Below are 13,407 nucleotides of genomic sequence, written 5' to 3' on the forward strand. Positions count from 1 at the left end.
GAGGGAGCATGTCGCCGAAGGCCAGAGAACCGGCGGGAGAACAGCCGGGTAGGTCCAGTCCCGGCTCCGCGGACAAAGGCGGGGCCTCGATTGGACAGCCCGTTCCCCACGGACGGCAACAGCAGCCGCGGCGACGGCCGGGTCCACGGCGCTCCTCCTGCTCTGTGGGCTTGACGGGGAGTCAGTGTAGCAGTGGAGCATGCCACCGCCGGGTTCCCCCACAGAGACACAGAGTCAGATTGTCCAAAAACCAAACTACTTTTATTAAATCAAATCCCAAACAAACTCAAACCTTAATGTCCACCAACCAAGTCTCACACAGGTGTTTCAGCCTGTGTCCCTCCTGTCACCCCGAGTGTCTGGTGGCTCCTCCTTTATGGGCAGAGAGGTGAGGCAGCACACCTGATTCCCATCAGGGGCTGAATCACCTCTCTGCCACACCATCATATTATTGATGTTGCTCTTCAGCATTACACATAACGTTGTTAACTCACTGCTGCTTTGTTTCTCATGTCCTGAAATCAGAAACATGCCGTTGAGAAAGAAGAGTTGTGTGCTATTTTTGAAAGGTTCTTTCAGCCTGTGGGCAGAATCCAGATTCAACACGTCACATGATCACCCCACTTATGAAACGAAAAGGTCCATTGTCGTGGTTCCTAGTAGATATGGTTCTTGTGGGCCAGGTGTGGCACTAGGTGTTCCCACAAGCATGTATCACTAATTCTCCAGCACTACTGGTAACTAACTGGTCCTCAAAGGAAAAAGCAGATGAGAAGCCAGAGTTTTAGTCCCACAGCAGTCATAACTCAGAGTCTCCGACTGGTCCAAGACGGATTTTAAAGTGTTTTAACGTCGTCTTTTATTCATCTTCTTGATCCAAGCCATAGCCATGTACATCCTATACATCATATATTCCCAGCACACTTCTACAGAAACACATCCAGGCTCTCTCTCCCCATCTGCAGGCCGCCGCCTGTTTCTAATGGTCATTGGTTCTCTAAAAATGCCTGTTTTCTTCTTTTCCTTCGACCCCATGCACTGTACAATGATTCACATATAATAAAAGAAAGGAAGGAAGAAAGAAAGAACTACAAAGCGGCTGCACAGCTGCAGACTGCTGGTTAAACATGTGTGTGACAACTTTCTGCAAAAACTGAATGTTTTCATAAAGAACTACACCGTGATAAATATATGTCCTTACATATTGGGAGAATACTTCAGAGCCATGTTTCTGAAACTGAATTCCAGAGAGAGGAAAAGTTCAGATAATGTCTGGATTGCAGTGGTTTGAGAAAACACTTCTTGTGACCGACAATACAGCGCTGATGCGAGTGTGTGTTTCCTTTTGTTTCCGTCTCTCAGAGCATGCTGATGGCCTGTGCTACCGGCTGACCACTGTGTGTCCCACCATGAAACCACAGACTCAGGGACTGGCTAAAGACGCCTGGGAAATCCCTCGAGAGTCCCTGCGACTGGAGGTCAAACTGGGCCAGGGCTGCTTTGGAGAAGTCTGGATGGGTCAGTGTTTTTGACAGAACCGGGGCCACTGCTGCCTTTCCTATTTTCTGAGCCTGCTCACACACAGTCCCCATGGAGCTGGGAGGGTCCTGTGGTTTTGCCCCCTGCCCTCGAACAGCAGTGATACAGTGATACCGCCACTTTTCTTTCTTTTTGCTGACTATGCAGATCACAAAGTCGTGCTGGTACAGTGTGTCGACAGAAAAGTATGATCATCGTCAGTGATTTCAGTTTTATTAATGGTTTTGTTTTAGTGTGCTGTGACTATAAAAGTGTTATTTTCAATTAATTGAAACAAACAGAAAAAATTCTACGTTAAAAAAATATTGATTGACAAGAATTCACTGTCAGTTATTAGATTATTTTGACGTGACAGATTGATTGATTATTTATGTTGTGACTGACCGGATGCATAAATGAACACTGGGAAGCTACAAATTAATGAAGTTGTCTGAACTGAACTGATATGAACTGATGAGGAGATCCAAATGTGTGACAGGAGGGTGATTCTTGTCTGTGACTGGGTGTCTGTGACTGGATGTCTGTGACTGGATGTCTGTGACTGGGTGTCACAGGAGATGAGGTCTTTGGAGTCACTGTAGTGGTTCTGGAAGGGTTAAAGTGTTTCTGCCTGCCATCCTGGAGAGAGAAGCTTCAGTCACTGTCACATTGACCCACATATGGATGTAAACATAGATTAGTCACACACACACACACACACACACACACACACACACACACACACACACACACACACACACACACACACACACACACACACACACACACACACACACACACACACACACACACACACAGTGAAGCAAGTGAACACAACTCTCCTCTTTCATTAAGCTGCAGCAAGTCTGGACCTGAAACCTCCTCTGAGGAATCTCTCTCTCTCTCGCTCTGTCTCTCTCTCTCTGTCTCTCTCTCTCTCTGTCTCTCTCTCTCTCTGTCTCTCTCTCTCTCGCTCTCTCTCTCTCTCTCTCTCTGTCTCTCTCTCTCTGTCTCTCGCTCTCTCTGTCTCTCTCTGTCTCTCTCTCTCTCTCTCTCTCTCTCGCTCTCTCTCTCGCTCTCTCTCTGTCTCTCGCTCTCTCTCGCTCGCTCTCTCTCTCTCTCTCTCTCTCTCCATCTCCATCTATCTATTTCTATCTCTCTCTTCAGTATAGGGAGTTGGTCTCTTGTGGATTGTGATGCACAGCATGTTCATGGAGCTGTTTTGGTTTTTGGTTTTGATGGTGCTGATTTCATGTTCATGAACTTCAAAAATGGTTTGAAAATATAGTTTAACCTGAGAGCGTTTTATATCTCTGAATGAAAGTAAACACTGCATGTGAGTCTGCTCTTTGTGTTGGTGTCATGTTAGCATTAGCATCATGTTTTTATTCACCGTCAGCTCTGAGTTTGAGGCAAATGAGAATTCAAATGACAAAAATTGTTTCTCGGTCTTAGTTTGAGGTTTTCAAGTAACTGGAGTTCAACAAAAACACCAAGAACCAGGAGGAACAACTCCCGTCTTTAGTTAATTAGACTCATTCATTGATTGACTGACAGAAAGTCAGTATTTAAAAAAATAAAGAAATCTCTAAAAAAGTCACAAGTCTACAAGTCTTTGTAGAGGACATGTGTCAACATATATCTGTGTGTGTGTGTGTGTGTGTGTGGTGTGTGCGTGCGTGCGTGCGTGCGTGCATTGCATTTAATTTCCAACTTTGTTTTTATGCAGGGACTTGGAACGGCACCACTAAGGTGGCCATCAAGACCCTGAAGCCAGGCACGATGTCTCCTGAGGCCTTCCTGCAGGAGGCTCAGATCATGAAGAAGCTGCGACATGACAAACTGGTGCCTCTGTACGCCGTGGTGTCCGAGGAGCCCATCTACATAGTGACCGAGTACATGGGCAAAGGTAACCGGCCGTGGTTTGAAACCCTTGTATAGCAGGTCACCTCACAGGTCTGAAACCCATCACTTCACATCTTGGTGAACAAAACAAGTTTCACTTCAGCGCAGGATGCTTTTCTACATTCATCAAAACTGACTTATGTTTAATTGAGGAATTTCCAGAACTGCAAACATTTTATTACTGTTTAGTCAAGAATCACTGCTCATCCTAAAGCCGGCTCACCCACAGGTGTAAAAGTTCTATTACAGACAGACAGACAGACAGACAGATAGATACATAGATAGAGTTTCAAATTGCGGACTTCCTGTTGGATTTAGGCCCGGGGTATGAGCACGTCATTTGTAGGTCTTGATGAGACGAACAATTGAGTTTTCATTTGCTCTCCCCAAAACATTCCTACGGGCCGCGGTGGCCATTTTTATTTTTGTAGGTGGCGTTAAGCTGGGAAGAAGACTCCAGACTCGGGTAGCAGCTGGGAGCGCCGTACTGTGTCTTAACGTTACTCCTTGTCCATCAGTCGCTCGTTGTAAAATACCTGTGGATCCTCCAGAGTCTCAAAAGTGAACAATTCATCCCTGTATGTAACTTTCAGGCGAGCAGGAAACAGCAGCCTGAACTTGACTCCTTTCTGGTGAAGAGCTTGTTTGACTTTGTTGAAAGTGGTTCGCTTCTTCGCGGTGGCGGCACTGAGGTCCGGGTAAACTCGCAGCTTCACTCCATGGTACTGAAGCTCGTTCTGTATGGTCCACTGAAGCACCTTCTCTCGAAAACGATGAAAACACCCAACAAAAGGTCTGGGGTTCCCTCCTGGTCCAGGTTTAGGGTCAAGGGACCGATGTGCTCCCTCTCCAGCTCCGGAGGCTTGAAGAAGACACCAAGGCCCATTTTTTCCATCAGCAGCCTTGATATAAACTCGGTCAGTTCTTTCTCACTGCCCTCAGGGATCTTTGTAATCTGGAGATTTACTCTCCGGGACCTGTTCTCCAGATCATCGAGGCGGTCTTGGAGCACCTTGTTCTGAGTATTCAGTAACTCCACTGTTTTTTCAGTGCTCGTTACACGCTCAAAGTTTTGCCCCGCCAGGGACTCTGCAGCAGTGAGGCGGCCATTAAAGTTATTCACAGTCTCGCGGAGTGCGTCCACCGAGGTCTGTAAAGGTTTTACCGAATCCAGGATTAATGCCGCCATATCTTCCTGGAGCAAGGCCCGCTGCTTCTCCAGTTACGATCCCAGCAGGTTCTTTAATATAGTCTCGGGGGCTTCGTCTGAAGCCGCCCCCGCCATCTTAGCAAGTTTGCTGGTTACAGAAGCAGCAGTCCACCCGTAACTGGACGGCTCATTTTGGCTTTAGAAACACTCATTTCACCGCCAAATCAAAACCGAAGCCGTAATCCATCGTTCAAAACACGACTCCAAATCAGAACGTGATGTTTACAGGGATACATGAACAGTTACACCGGGAGACCTCTTTCACTCAACACCGGAAGTGATAATATTACTTATTTAACTTTACTCAGACTATCTCTTTACTTCTATGTGGATCCTTGCCAAAGAATTTGACCGAGGGATTAATGAAGTGATTCTGAATCTGATTCTGACACATTGCTAACAAACAACTGATTTCTGCATCAAAAATAAATTTGCTATAAATGATCCAGAAATCCAAACTATGTTTCTGGATTTCATCAAACTTCCAGCAGATGTTCACATAAACATGTTCATTTTTCTGGGACTGTTTTTAATGTTAATAGTAATGATAGTACAGCTCCCTGAGGACGGACTGACAGTCTCCTGGTTCTCCTGAGGAAACTCAGGACATGATTCAGCGGGTTCTGGGTGTGTGACTCGTATTGCAACCGGGTCCTTTAGTGGAACACAATCGCAAGTGGTCCGCCCGAAGCGTGATACGAACGAGAGTAAAAGCTCTGCGTGACTGAATCACTCAAAATGTGTGATGTGTCTGAACTCACAGGCAGTCTGCTGGACTTCCTGAAAGAGGGGGACGGGACATACCTGAAGCTGCCTCAGCTGGTGGACATGGCCTCACAGGTGTGTGTGTGTGTGTGTGTGTGCGTGTGTGTGTGTGTGTGTGTGTGTGTGTGCGTGCGTGCGTGCGTGCGTGCGTGCGTGCGTGCGTGCGTGCGTGCGTGTGTGTGTGTGTCCAGTCGGTACATCAATATAGTCCAACAAAAACCTGCTTCAGGTGTGTGTTTTTGAGTATGTGACAGACTTCGCTGTGTCGTAATGTGGAGTAACATGTTTGCTCTCTGCCTCGCCATCAGATCGCCGACGGCATGGCCTTCATTGAGAGGATGAACTACATCCACAGAGATCTGAGAGCAGCCAACATCCTGGTAGCTGACAACCTGGCGTGCAAGATCGCTGACTTTGGCCTGGCCCGGCTCATCGAGGACAACGAGTACACGGCCAGACAAGGTGCAAGGAGAACGCTGTCACCACGGCTTTAACTCACACTCATTAACTCACACTCATTAACTCACACTCTTTAACACACGCTCATTCATTCCTCCTCACGACGACTGCCAGTGACACAAGTGTCTGACCGCTTCTCTTTTCTTGTGATCTCATAATTCATGAAACTGAAATACGGCAGTCAACAAACAACAATCAGTCTCTCCAGCTACCAGGAACCAGTTGTTCAAAACTCTTCTTTTATAACCGCGGGTTAAACCCTAACCGACCGTTAAACATGCCTTGTTCAAAACACGGTTAGTCATGCCGTGAGTTATCATCGCTTTCAAAGTTAACAGTGAGGTTGCACTGTTTTTATCTCGTCTATAAAAGCACCATAAAACATGACAAACAACGCTGCGCCCAGGATATTAAAGTGGAACATGAAGACTGAGCTGGATGATCGGACGGCATCATGTTGCCTCATCCAGGGTTTCCTCTACATTCACTTAGTAGTGGCGGGCCGCCATTCCTAAATCCCCACTGCCACTCCTTCAAATTTATTATAATTTTTTTCTTTAATTGCCACAATCACACCACCGGGTCAAATCTCCACTGTCACAGCAGAGTCCTGCACTGGGTCCTAATTCCGGCTCCACCAAACCAGCAAGCAAGGAGGTTATATAGGATTTATAGAAGTTGTTTTCTTTACGTTTCACTATATTTTGCAGCAGAATGTTTCATCAAAAAACGTACTTTATATTGAGATTGTAATCATTTTCAGTACTAATTGTGTGATTTTGCAAAATTATAGACGGCTTCTTCATTTAATCTGTTTCATCATTTAATCTGTGACCACAACAAAGACAAACTCTCAAGTAGAGCTTTAAAGGTTATTATAGGAATATTTTAGCAGTTCAGCCTCTCAAGATGAAACTGGACTGAATGTGGCTTCTGAAGTTACATTTTATTTAGTATATACATGTGTATATACAGTATGTATATTATATACATCTTTATGTCGGCTCAATTATGTGATTTTAAATACGTATGTTTCTTCCTGATCATATTTAATGTTTGGTTCGTTCAATATCAACTGGTCCCCCAGTTTATCACATCTCACAATGTAGTATTTAGTCGTCCACAATGCATTAGAATGCACCATTTATGCACTATATATTATATGCTGCCCAAAGTACTAAGGTAAACTCCAAAACAATTTATTACAACTATGATCTTACACAGTGAGATGTGAACAACTCGCCACTCACTCTTCTTCTACACAATACACCCTACCCTTCCTTTGTTGAACTGGCCTCGAGAGTTAACCACACGATTGAAATTTGAGCGGCTGTCCGTAGGTTTATTAACTTTAACGTCAAGATAACACCTGGTTAAAGTTAACCGAGTTTTGAACAACAAGATAACAGTACTGTTAAATTTAACGGTCGGGTAAATATATTTAACGGCTGGTTAAAAGATAACTGAGTTTTGAACAACTGGGCCCTGGTGGTTTACTGTGAAGAATCAGCAGGTTAACCAGCAGTTAAAGTAATCATTTGGTAAATTTAACTCTTTTTGGAGTTTGAGGTTCAACAGCACTCGTATTTAATGGTTGTTGGTCAGTGATCACTGATCTCGTGATCCCGTTTTTAAATGTGGCAGCCTATGTACTGACATATTTGCATCTCGTTCACTGATGTTCCTGAAGCAGCTGAGAAGTTCCTACGTTGTTGTGAAATATGTATTATTTACACTCTAAAAGACTGGGTGCATCCACACTGTCTTCTCTCCTTTGTCATAAAAGGTTTCCTGTGGAATGACTCCAATCTCTCCAACCATCACATTCTTTAACCTATGGAGAGCTTGGTCAAGGCCTTATGCTCCTGTTTGATTCTGTTTCTTCTCTTCCTACAAAGGTGCTAAATTTCCCATCAAGTGGACGGCTCCAGAAGCTGCTCTGTACGGCCGCTTCACCATCAAATCAGACGTGTGGTCGTTTGGTATACTACTGACTGAACTGGTGATGAAGGGCCGAGTACCATACCCTGGTAAGAAGCACACAGATTCAGGAATTCATTCTGCACAAAGATTCTGTTGATCTGCATGATGATTCACTGTCGCAGCATGAATGAACTCTGGATTGCAGCGTGTTATTGCCAGAGATTTGAATATCTCAGCATCAGCATCAGCAGGTCTTCATAGAAGTGAGGTTCCTTTAATTTACAACAATCTGAATCATGCATACCTTTGACATGTTTCAAGTGAGCAGCACAAACACTCTGAATTATCCATTGTTAATGTTCATCTACAGTAGAACCTGTGAGGATTGGACCCAGTAAGAGCTCCACCCTGTACTGGGCAGACACGTCACTGTGAATGGACACATATTTAACTGTTAACACACCTTAATGAGCGACAACCTGTCTGACAACGGACATGATTTCCTGGCAAATTTCAACAAGAGCGACACTAAAATGGACAAAATACTTGGGCTGGACCCCATTATTGTAATATTCAGACGAGGTGGTGGTGTCATGAGGTCAGTTTTGAGATGTGAATAATCGCCACTTCCCCGCAGCACGGCGCTGCGCTGCTTACCACATCGCATGTCCGCTGACTGTCCGCGGGTCGCGAGTGATACAGTACATGACTGTATCCATACTACACTCGGGGCTCACTTCCATGTGTGTTCCATAACATAACGTAACGATCCCAAACATATCTCCACTTCTGCTGCCCGGCGTTCTCCACCTTTCGTAGAGTAGTTTATGTTGCACTTCAGGAGTTCTGAGCCGTCTGGCTCTTTATTGGCTTTTAAACTGTGATTGTTCAGACGGGGAGACGGAGGATCTCCTCACACAAACGCCCAGTAGGCTCTGGCGCATGCACACTCGGTGCACACAGGTTGTGCACTTACAAAATCTGGGCTATGTGGTCGACCGCAGAGGGTCAGAGCAGACACTAGTGCACAGGGTGGATGACGATTTTGACATCACGCATCCTCTTCGCACATGAAGCTTTCATTTTCCCTTTACAGCAGAGAAAATAAGGCCCATGGGCCAACACCGACCAAGAGGCTCCAATCTGGTCTGACAAACCCACCAAGCAAGGTGGTTATATAGGATTTATACAGGTTTGGGTTTTTTTACATTTCATTGTATTTTGCTCCAGAATGTTTCATTAAAATTGACTTTATGTTGAGATTGTAATCATTTTCAGTACTAACTGTTTGATCTTGCAAAAATATAAACAATTTCATTACATACACTGTGACCACAAGAAAGAAAAACTTTCAAGTGTAAATTTAAAGGTTATTATAGTAATATTTTACTAGTCTGGTCTACTAAAGATGAAACTGACTGTATGTGGTCCCTGAAGTAAATTGAATCTTATTTAATAATTGTTTTGTATTCATCTTAAATACATATATATATATATATGTATTTATATATATAGATATAGTATACATCTTTGTATTGGTTCAGTTATGTGCTTTTAACAAACCATAACGTGTTTGATGTTTGGTTTGTTCAATATCAACTGCTCCTACAATTTGTCCTTGTGACCCCTCCCTCCGAAGAGAGGACATCTGTCTTCAGGGGACACTTTCCTTTGGATTTTAGGGCGTCCCTACATCAGAGGATTTACTGTACTCAAATGAGCAGAAAGGACATTTTTCTGAAAAGTCTTTCCTGTTCAGACTCAGGTTGCACAAGTTTACAATAAGCTTATTGTTAAAGGCCTAATGAGAGTTCCTGTCTTCCCTGGGAAGGACTTTCTGAGCATTATCTGCTTTGTGCCCCCTGCTGTCGGACAGTGGGATTGCAGCACTGATTTCAGAGTGCCATATGGCAGAGTTATGCACCAGTCATGCAGCGGACCAGCTGGTTCCTACAAATCCTCCAACCTGATCAATTCAGCCCACAGGTGCAGATTGTGGAGACTGACCCTCTTCCATTCTGCACCATCACAAAACTCCAGCATGTCGACATAGTTTGGTATTAAATTTACTGACATACAGTCCAGAAGCAGGAAGTGTCATAGGTACAATTAAGATGTTTTATCACATTTATAGCTGTTGTGGCCATTTGTAAAGACTTTGGCCATTTCATTCATCTGGGCTATTGTAGCCTCTTTAGCTATTTATCTAATTATAGCCACTCTGTGTTTTCTAATGGTTTGAGCAGTTTTAGCTAAACTAGCAATTTCTTTCTTTTTTTTCTTTCTCCCCTTTTCTTAAAAATCAGTGCGGAATGAAAATCAAAATGAAAACAAATGTTCATTTACATTACATATTCTTTAAGCTTTGGGGAGCCGCAAGTTGCAGACCCCTGGGCTAGGAGGAGGAGGGGTTTCTTTTCTGCTGCTGTCGTCCAGGTGGGCGTGGACAAGTGGTGTGTTTGAGGAAGCATTGATTCTGGATGGTTCTAATTAGGGAGATTTGGTGCAGCTGCAGATGCTGGGTGATGATCAGCTGATGAACAGCTCAGCTATTTAACTGGACTCCTGATTTCACTGCTACCTGGGAGAGACTCTCTCTGCTCCGACCGTGTCGTCATCAGCTCAGCCTCAGTCCTCCCAGTCAGCTCCCAGCCTCATCTCCTACCAGCCAGCCGGTAATACGCTCCTCGCTCGCTTCCTGACACCACCTCAGCCATCTGCCCACCGACACCAGCTCTACTCCACGGATCCCTCCTCGACCCGCTCAGCCCTGAGGATCACCCATCTCAGTTTGGATGCATTCTGAGCATCACTCAACTTGGCTCTGCTCCACTCCATTCAAAGACCTAACCCAGCTGGTTAAGTTTAAGAAACACCCTTGAACTTTAATATCTGTTTATTGGTTTGCTTTCCGCACCTGAGCCTCAGAACTCGACCTGTAACAGTACGATCCAGTCAAAATGAACTCAGCGGATTGCAGACCAGGTTTAGAAGCCAGCCCAGCTGTCATGAACACGTTAGCCTCGCAAGAGACCAGACTGGAGCAGCACGACAGGCTACTTCAGAACCTGGTCAAAAATAACAGGGCCGTTTTGGACCAGGTCTCTCGGCTGACATCCCAGACTGCCGGTCTGAGTGCCCAATTGAGCAGTACCAGCCAGACTCCAGATCCTGAGGCACCAGTCCTGGACATCCAATTGGCCCAGTAACTGAATATTCCCTCTGTCCCGCAAGCCGCCCAGTTAGAAGCCCGATCACTCAATGGACTCACCCTAGCTCTTGTCAGTCATAAGGTGGTTCCTGTGACCCTGGTACTTGCAGACAACCACCAGGAGCCCCTTACCTTTCACCTCATCAATCTAGCTCGGCCTCCAGTAGTCTTGGAAATCCCCTGGGTGCAGGATTACAACCCCCGGATCGACTGGGTGAAAGAGGAGGTTAGTTCCTGGAGTTCCTGATTCACTGCCTGCGCTCTGCTCTGACTCCGTCTGTGCCATCAAGGTCCGACCCCCCTGAGACCATCGACCTTTCTGTGGTTCCAGATGTTTATCATGACCTGGCTCCAGTGTTTAGTAAAGATAAAGCCCTCTCATTGCCACCTCATCTGCTCTATGATTGTCCCATTGACCTGCTCCCTGGAGATACGCTTCCTCACAGTCGGTTGTACAACTTACCCCGACCGGAACGGGAGGCCGGAGAACTACATTCGCGAATCCCTGGCTGCAGGAATCATCCATCCCTCCTCATCTCCGGTCGGAACCGACTTTTTCTTCGTGGGTAAGAAAGATGGTTCCTTGCATTGATTACTGGGGTCTTAATGACATCATCATTAAGAACCGGTATCCTCTGCCTCTGATCAGCTCTGCTTTCACTCCTCTCCATGGGGGCACTGTATTCACCAAATTGGTTCTCCGGAACGCATACCATCTGGTGCGGATTCGTGAGGGAGATGAATGGAAGACGGCCTTCAACACTCTGCTGGGCCCTTTTGAGAACTGAGTCATGCCCTTCGGACTCACCGACGCCCCCGCCATCTTCCAGAACCTCATGAATGATGTGCTAAGGGCCATAATAGACCGCTTTGTTTTATTCTACCTGGATGACATTCTCATCTTCTCCCGCACCTCTGAGGAACACAACCAACATGTCCGCCAAGTCATGGAAAGGCTCCAGAACAACCGGCTGTACGTCAAGGCGGAGAAATGTGAATTCCACAAATCAACAGTGTCATTTTTGGGCTACATCATCTCCCAGGGAGAGGTGCAGATGGATCTGGTCAAGCTCACTGCAGTACAGGACTGACCGCAACCTGAGAATCGCAAACCGCTCCAACGGTTCCTTGGGTTTGCAAACTTTTATCGTTGCTTCATCCACAACTACAGTAAGATGGCAGCTCCCCTCACTGCTCTCACCTCTACCGCCCAGCCCTTCGTCTGGACTCCTGAGGCAACCTTGGCCTTTCAGCACCTCAAGGATCGGTTCACCTCGGCTCCCATCCTCGTCCAACCTGATCCCAGTCTGCAGTTTATGGTGGAGGTCGACGCCTCCGACTCCAGGGTTGAAGCTGTTCTCTCCCAGCGCTCATCGGCTGACAACAAGCTCCATTCCTGTGCTTACTTCTCCTGACGCCTCTCTCCAGAGGAACGCAACTATGACATTGGCAACCAGGATATGTTGGCGGTCAAACTCGCCCTAGAGGAGTGGAGGCACTGGTTGGAGGAGGCCGAGAACCCGTTCATTGTTTGGGCCGATCACAAGAGCCTGGATCTCTGAACGTCAAACCTGATGCCCTGCCCTGCCAATTCTCTGTGGAGGAGCCTCCATCTGAACCTTTTGTTCTGCTCTAGGAGCCAAGGTGAGCTTGTCTTCTGGTTGCCACCGACAGTTAGACAGAGCAGCTAAACCCTGGAGATGGAGACCCTTCTCAGATGTGCCACTGCAGAGAACCCTGCTGCTTGGAGCAGCCATCTTCATTGGGTTGAGTATGCAAACAACTCACTCGTTAACTCGTCCTCTGGCTTGTCCCCCTTTCAGTGCTCCTTGTGGTACCAACCCACTCTGTTCCTGTCCCCTGGAGTTTGATGTTAAGACCTTTATAAAAGAATGCTGAGAGGATTTGGAAGCAGGCCTGGTCAGAGCTACTTTGGTCATCACACAGGATGGAAAAACAGGCCAACTGACAATGTTCACCTGCTCCGGATTACACCCCTTGACAGAAGGTGTGGCTGAGGGCCAAGGACCTTCCACTTAGGGTGGAGTCCAGGCAGCTCGCACCCCGTTTCTTGGGACCTTTCGAAGTTGAAAGGATCATCAACCCAAGTGTGGTACAACTCACGCTTCCATCCTCAATGCGCATCCATCTGACCGTCCATGTCTCACAGATAAAACCAGAACTGCCCCCCGTCCATCCCCCTCCACCACCCACAATGTTGAAGGGTGGCTTGGTCTACGAAGTGCGTCGACTGGTGGACGCACGTCGCTGTGGAAGGGGCCTCCAGTGCCGGGTGGACTGGGAGGGTTACGGTCCTGAGGAGCGATCGTGGGTACCCCGTAGTCGCATCATGGACCCTGGTCTCTGCCATGATTTTCATCATCATAATCCAGGCTGGCTCAATTGTACGCCAAGC

General features: G+C 46.4%; 1 protein-coding gene across 2 annotated transcripts in view; it reads left to right on the forward strand.

The window, feature by feature from the left end:
* Nucleotides 1–13,407, forward strand: part of yes1 (YES proto-oncogene 1, Src family tyrosine kinase) — a 51,699-nt gene that overhangs the window by 33,792 nt on the left and 4,500 nt on the right. For both annotated transcript variants that reach the window (XM_080481837.1, XM_080481838.1), the window contains 5 exons: nucleotides 1,363–1,518; nucleotides 3,248–3,427; nucleotides 5,397–5,473; nucleotides 5,707–5,860; nucleotides 7,756–7,887. In XM_080481837.1, the coding sequence (XP_080337963.1) occupies nucleotides 1,363–1,518; nucleotides 3,248–3,427; nucleotides 5,397–5,473; nucleotides 5,707–5,860; nucleotides 7,756–7,887 (699 nt within the window). The remainder of the gene's footprint in view (nucleotides 1–1,362; nucleotides 1,519–3,247; nucleotides 3,428–5,396; nucleotides 5,474–5,706; nucleotides 5,861–7,755; nucleotides 7,888–13,407) is intronic.

This window comes from Lipophrys pholis, assembly GCF_963383615.2.
Source record: "Lipophrys pholis genome assembly, chromosome: 1".
NCBI lineage: Eukaryota > Metazoa > Chordata > Actinopteri > Blenniiformes > Blenniidae > Lipophrys > Lipophrys pholis.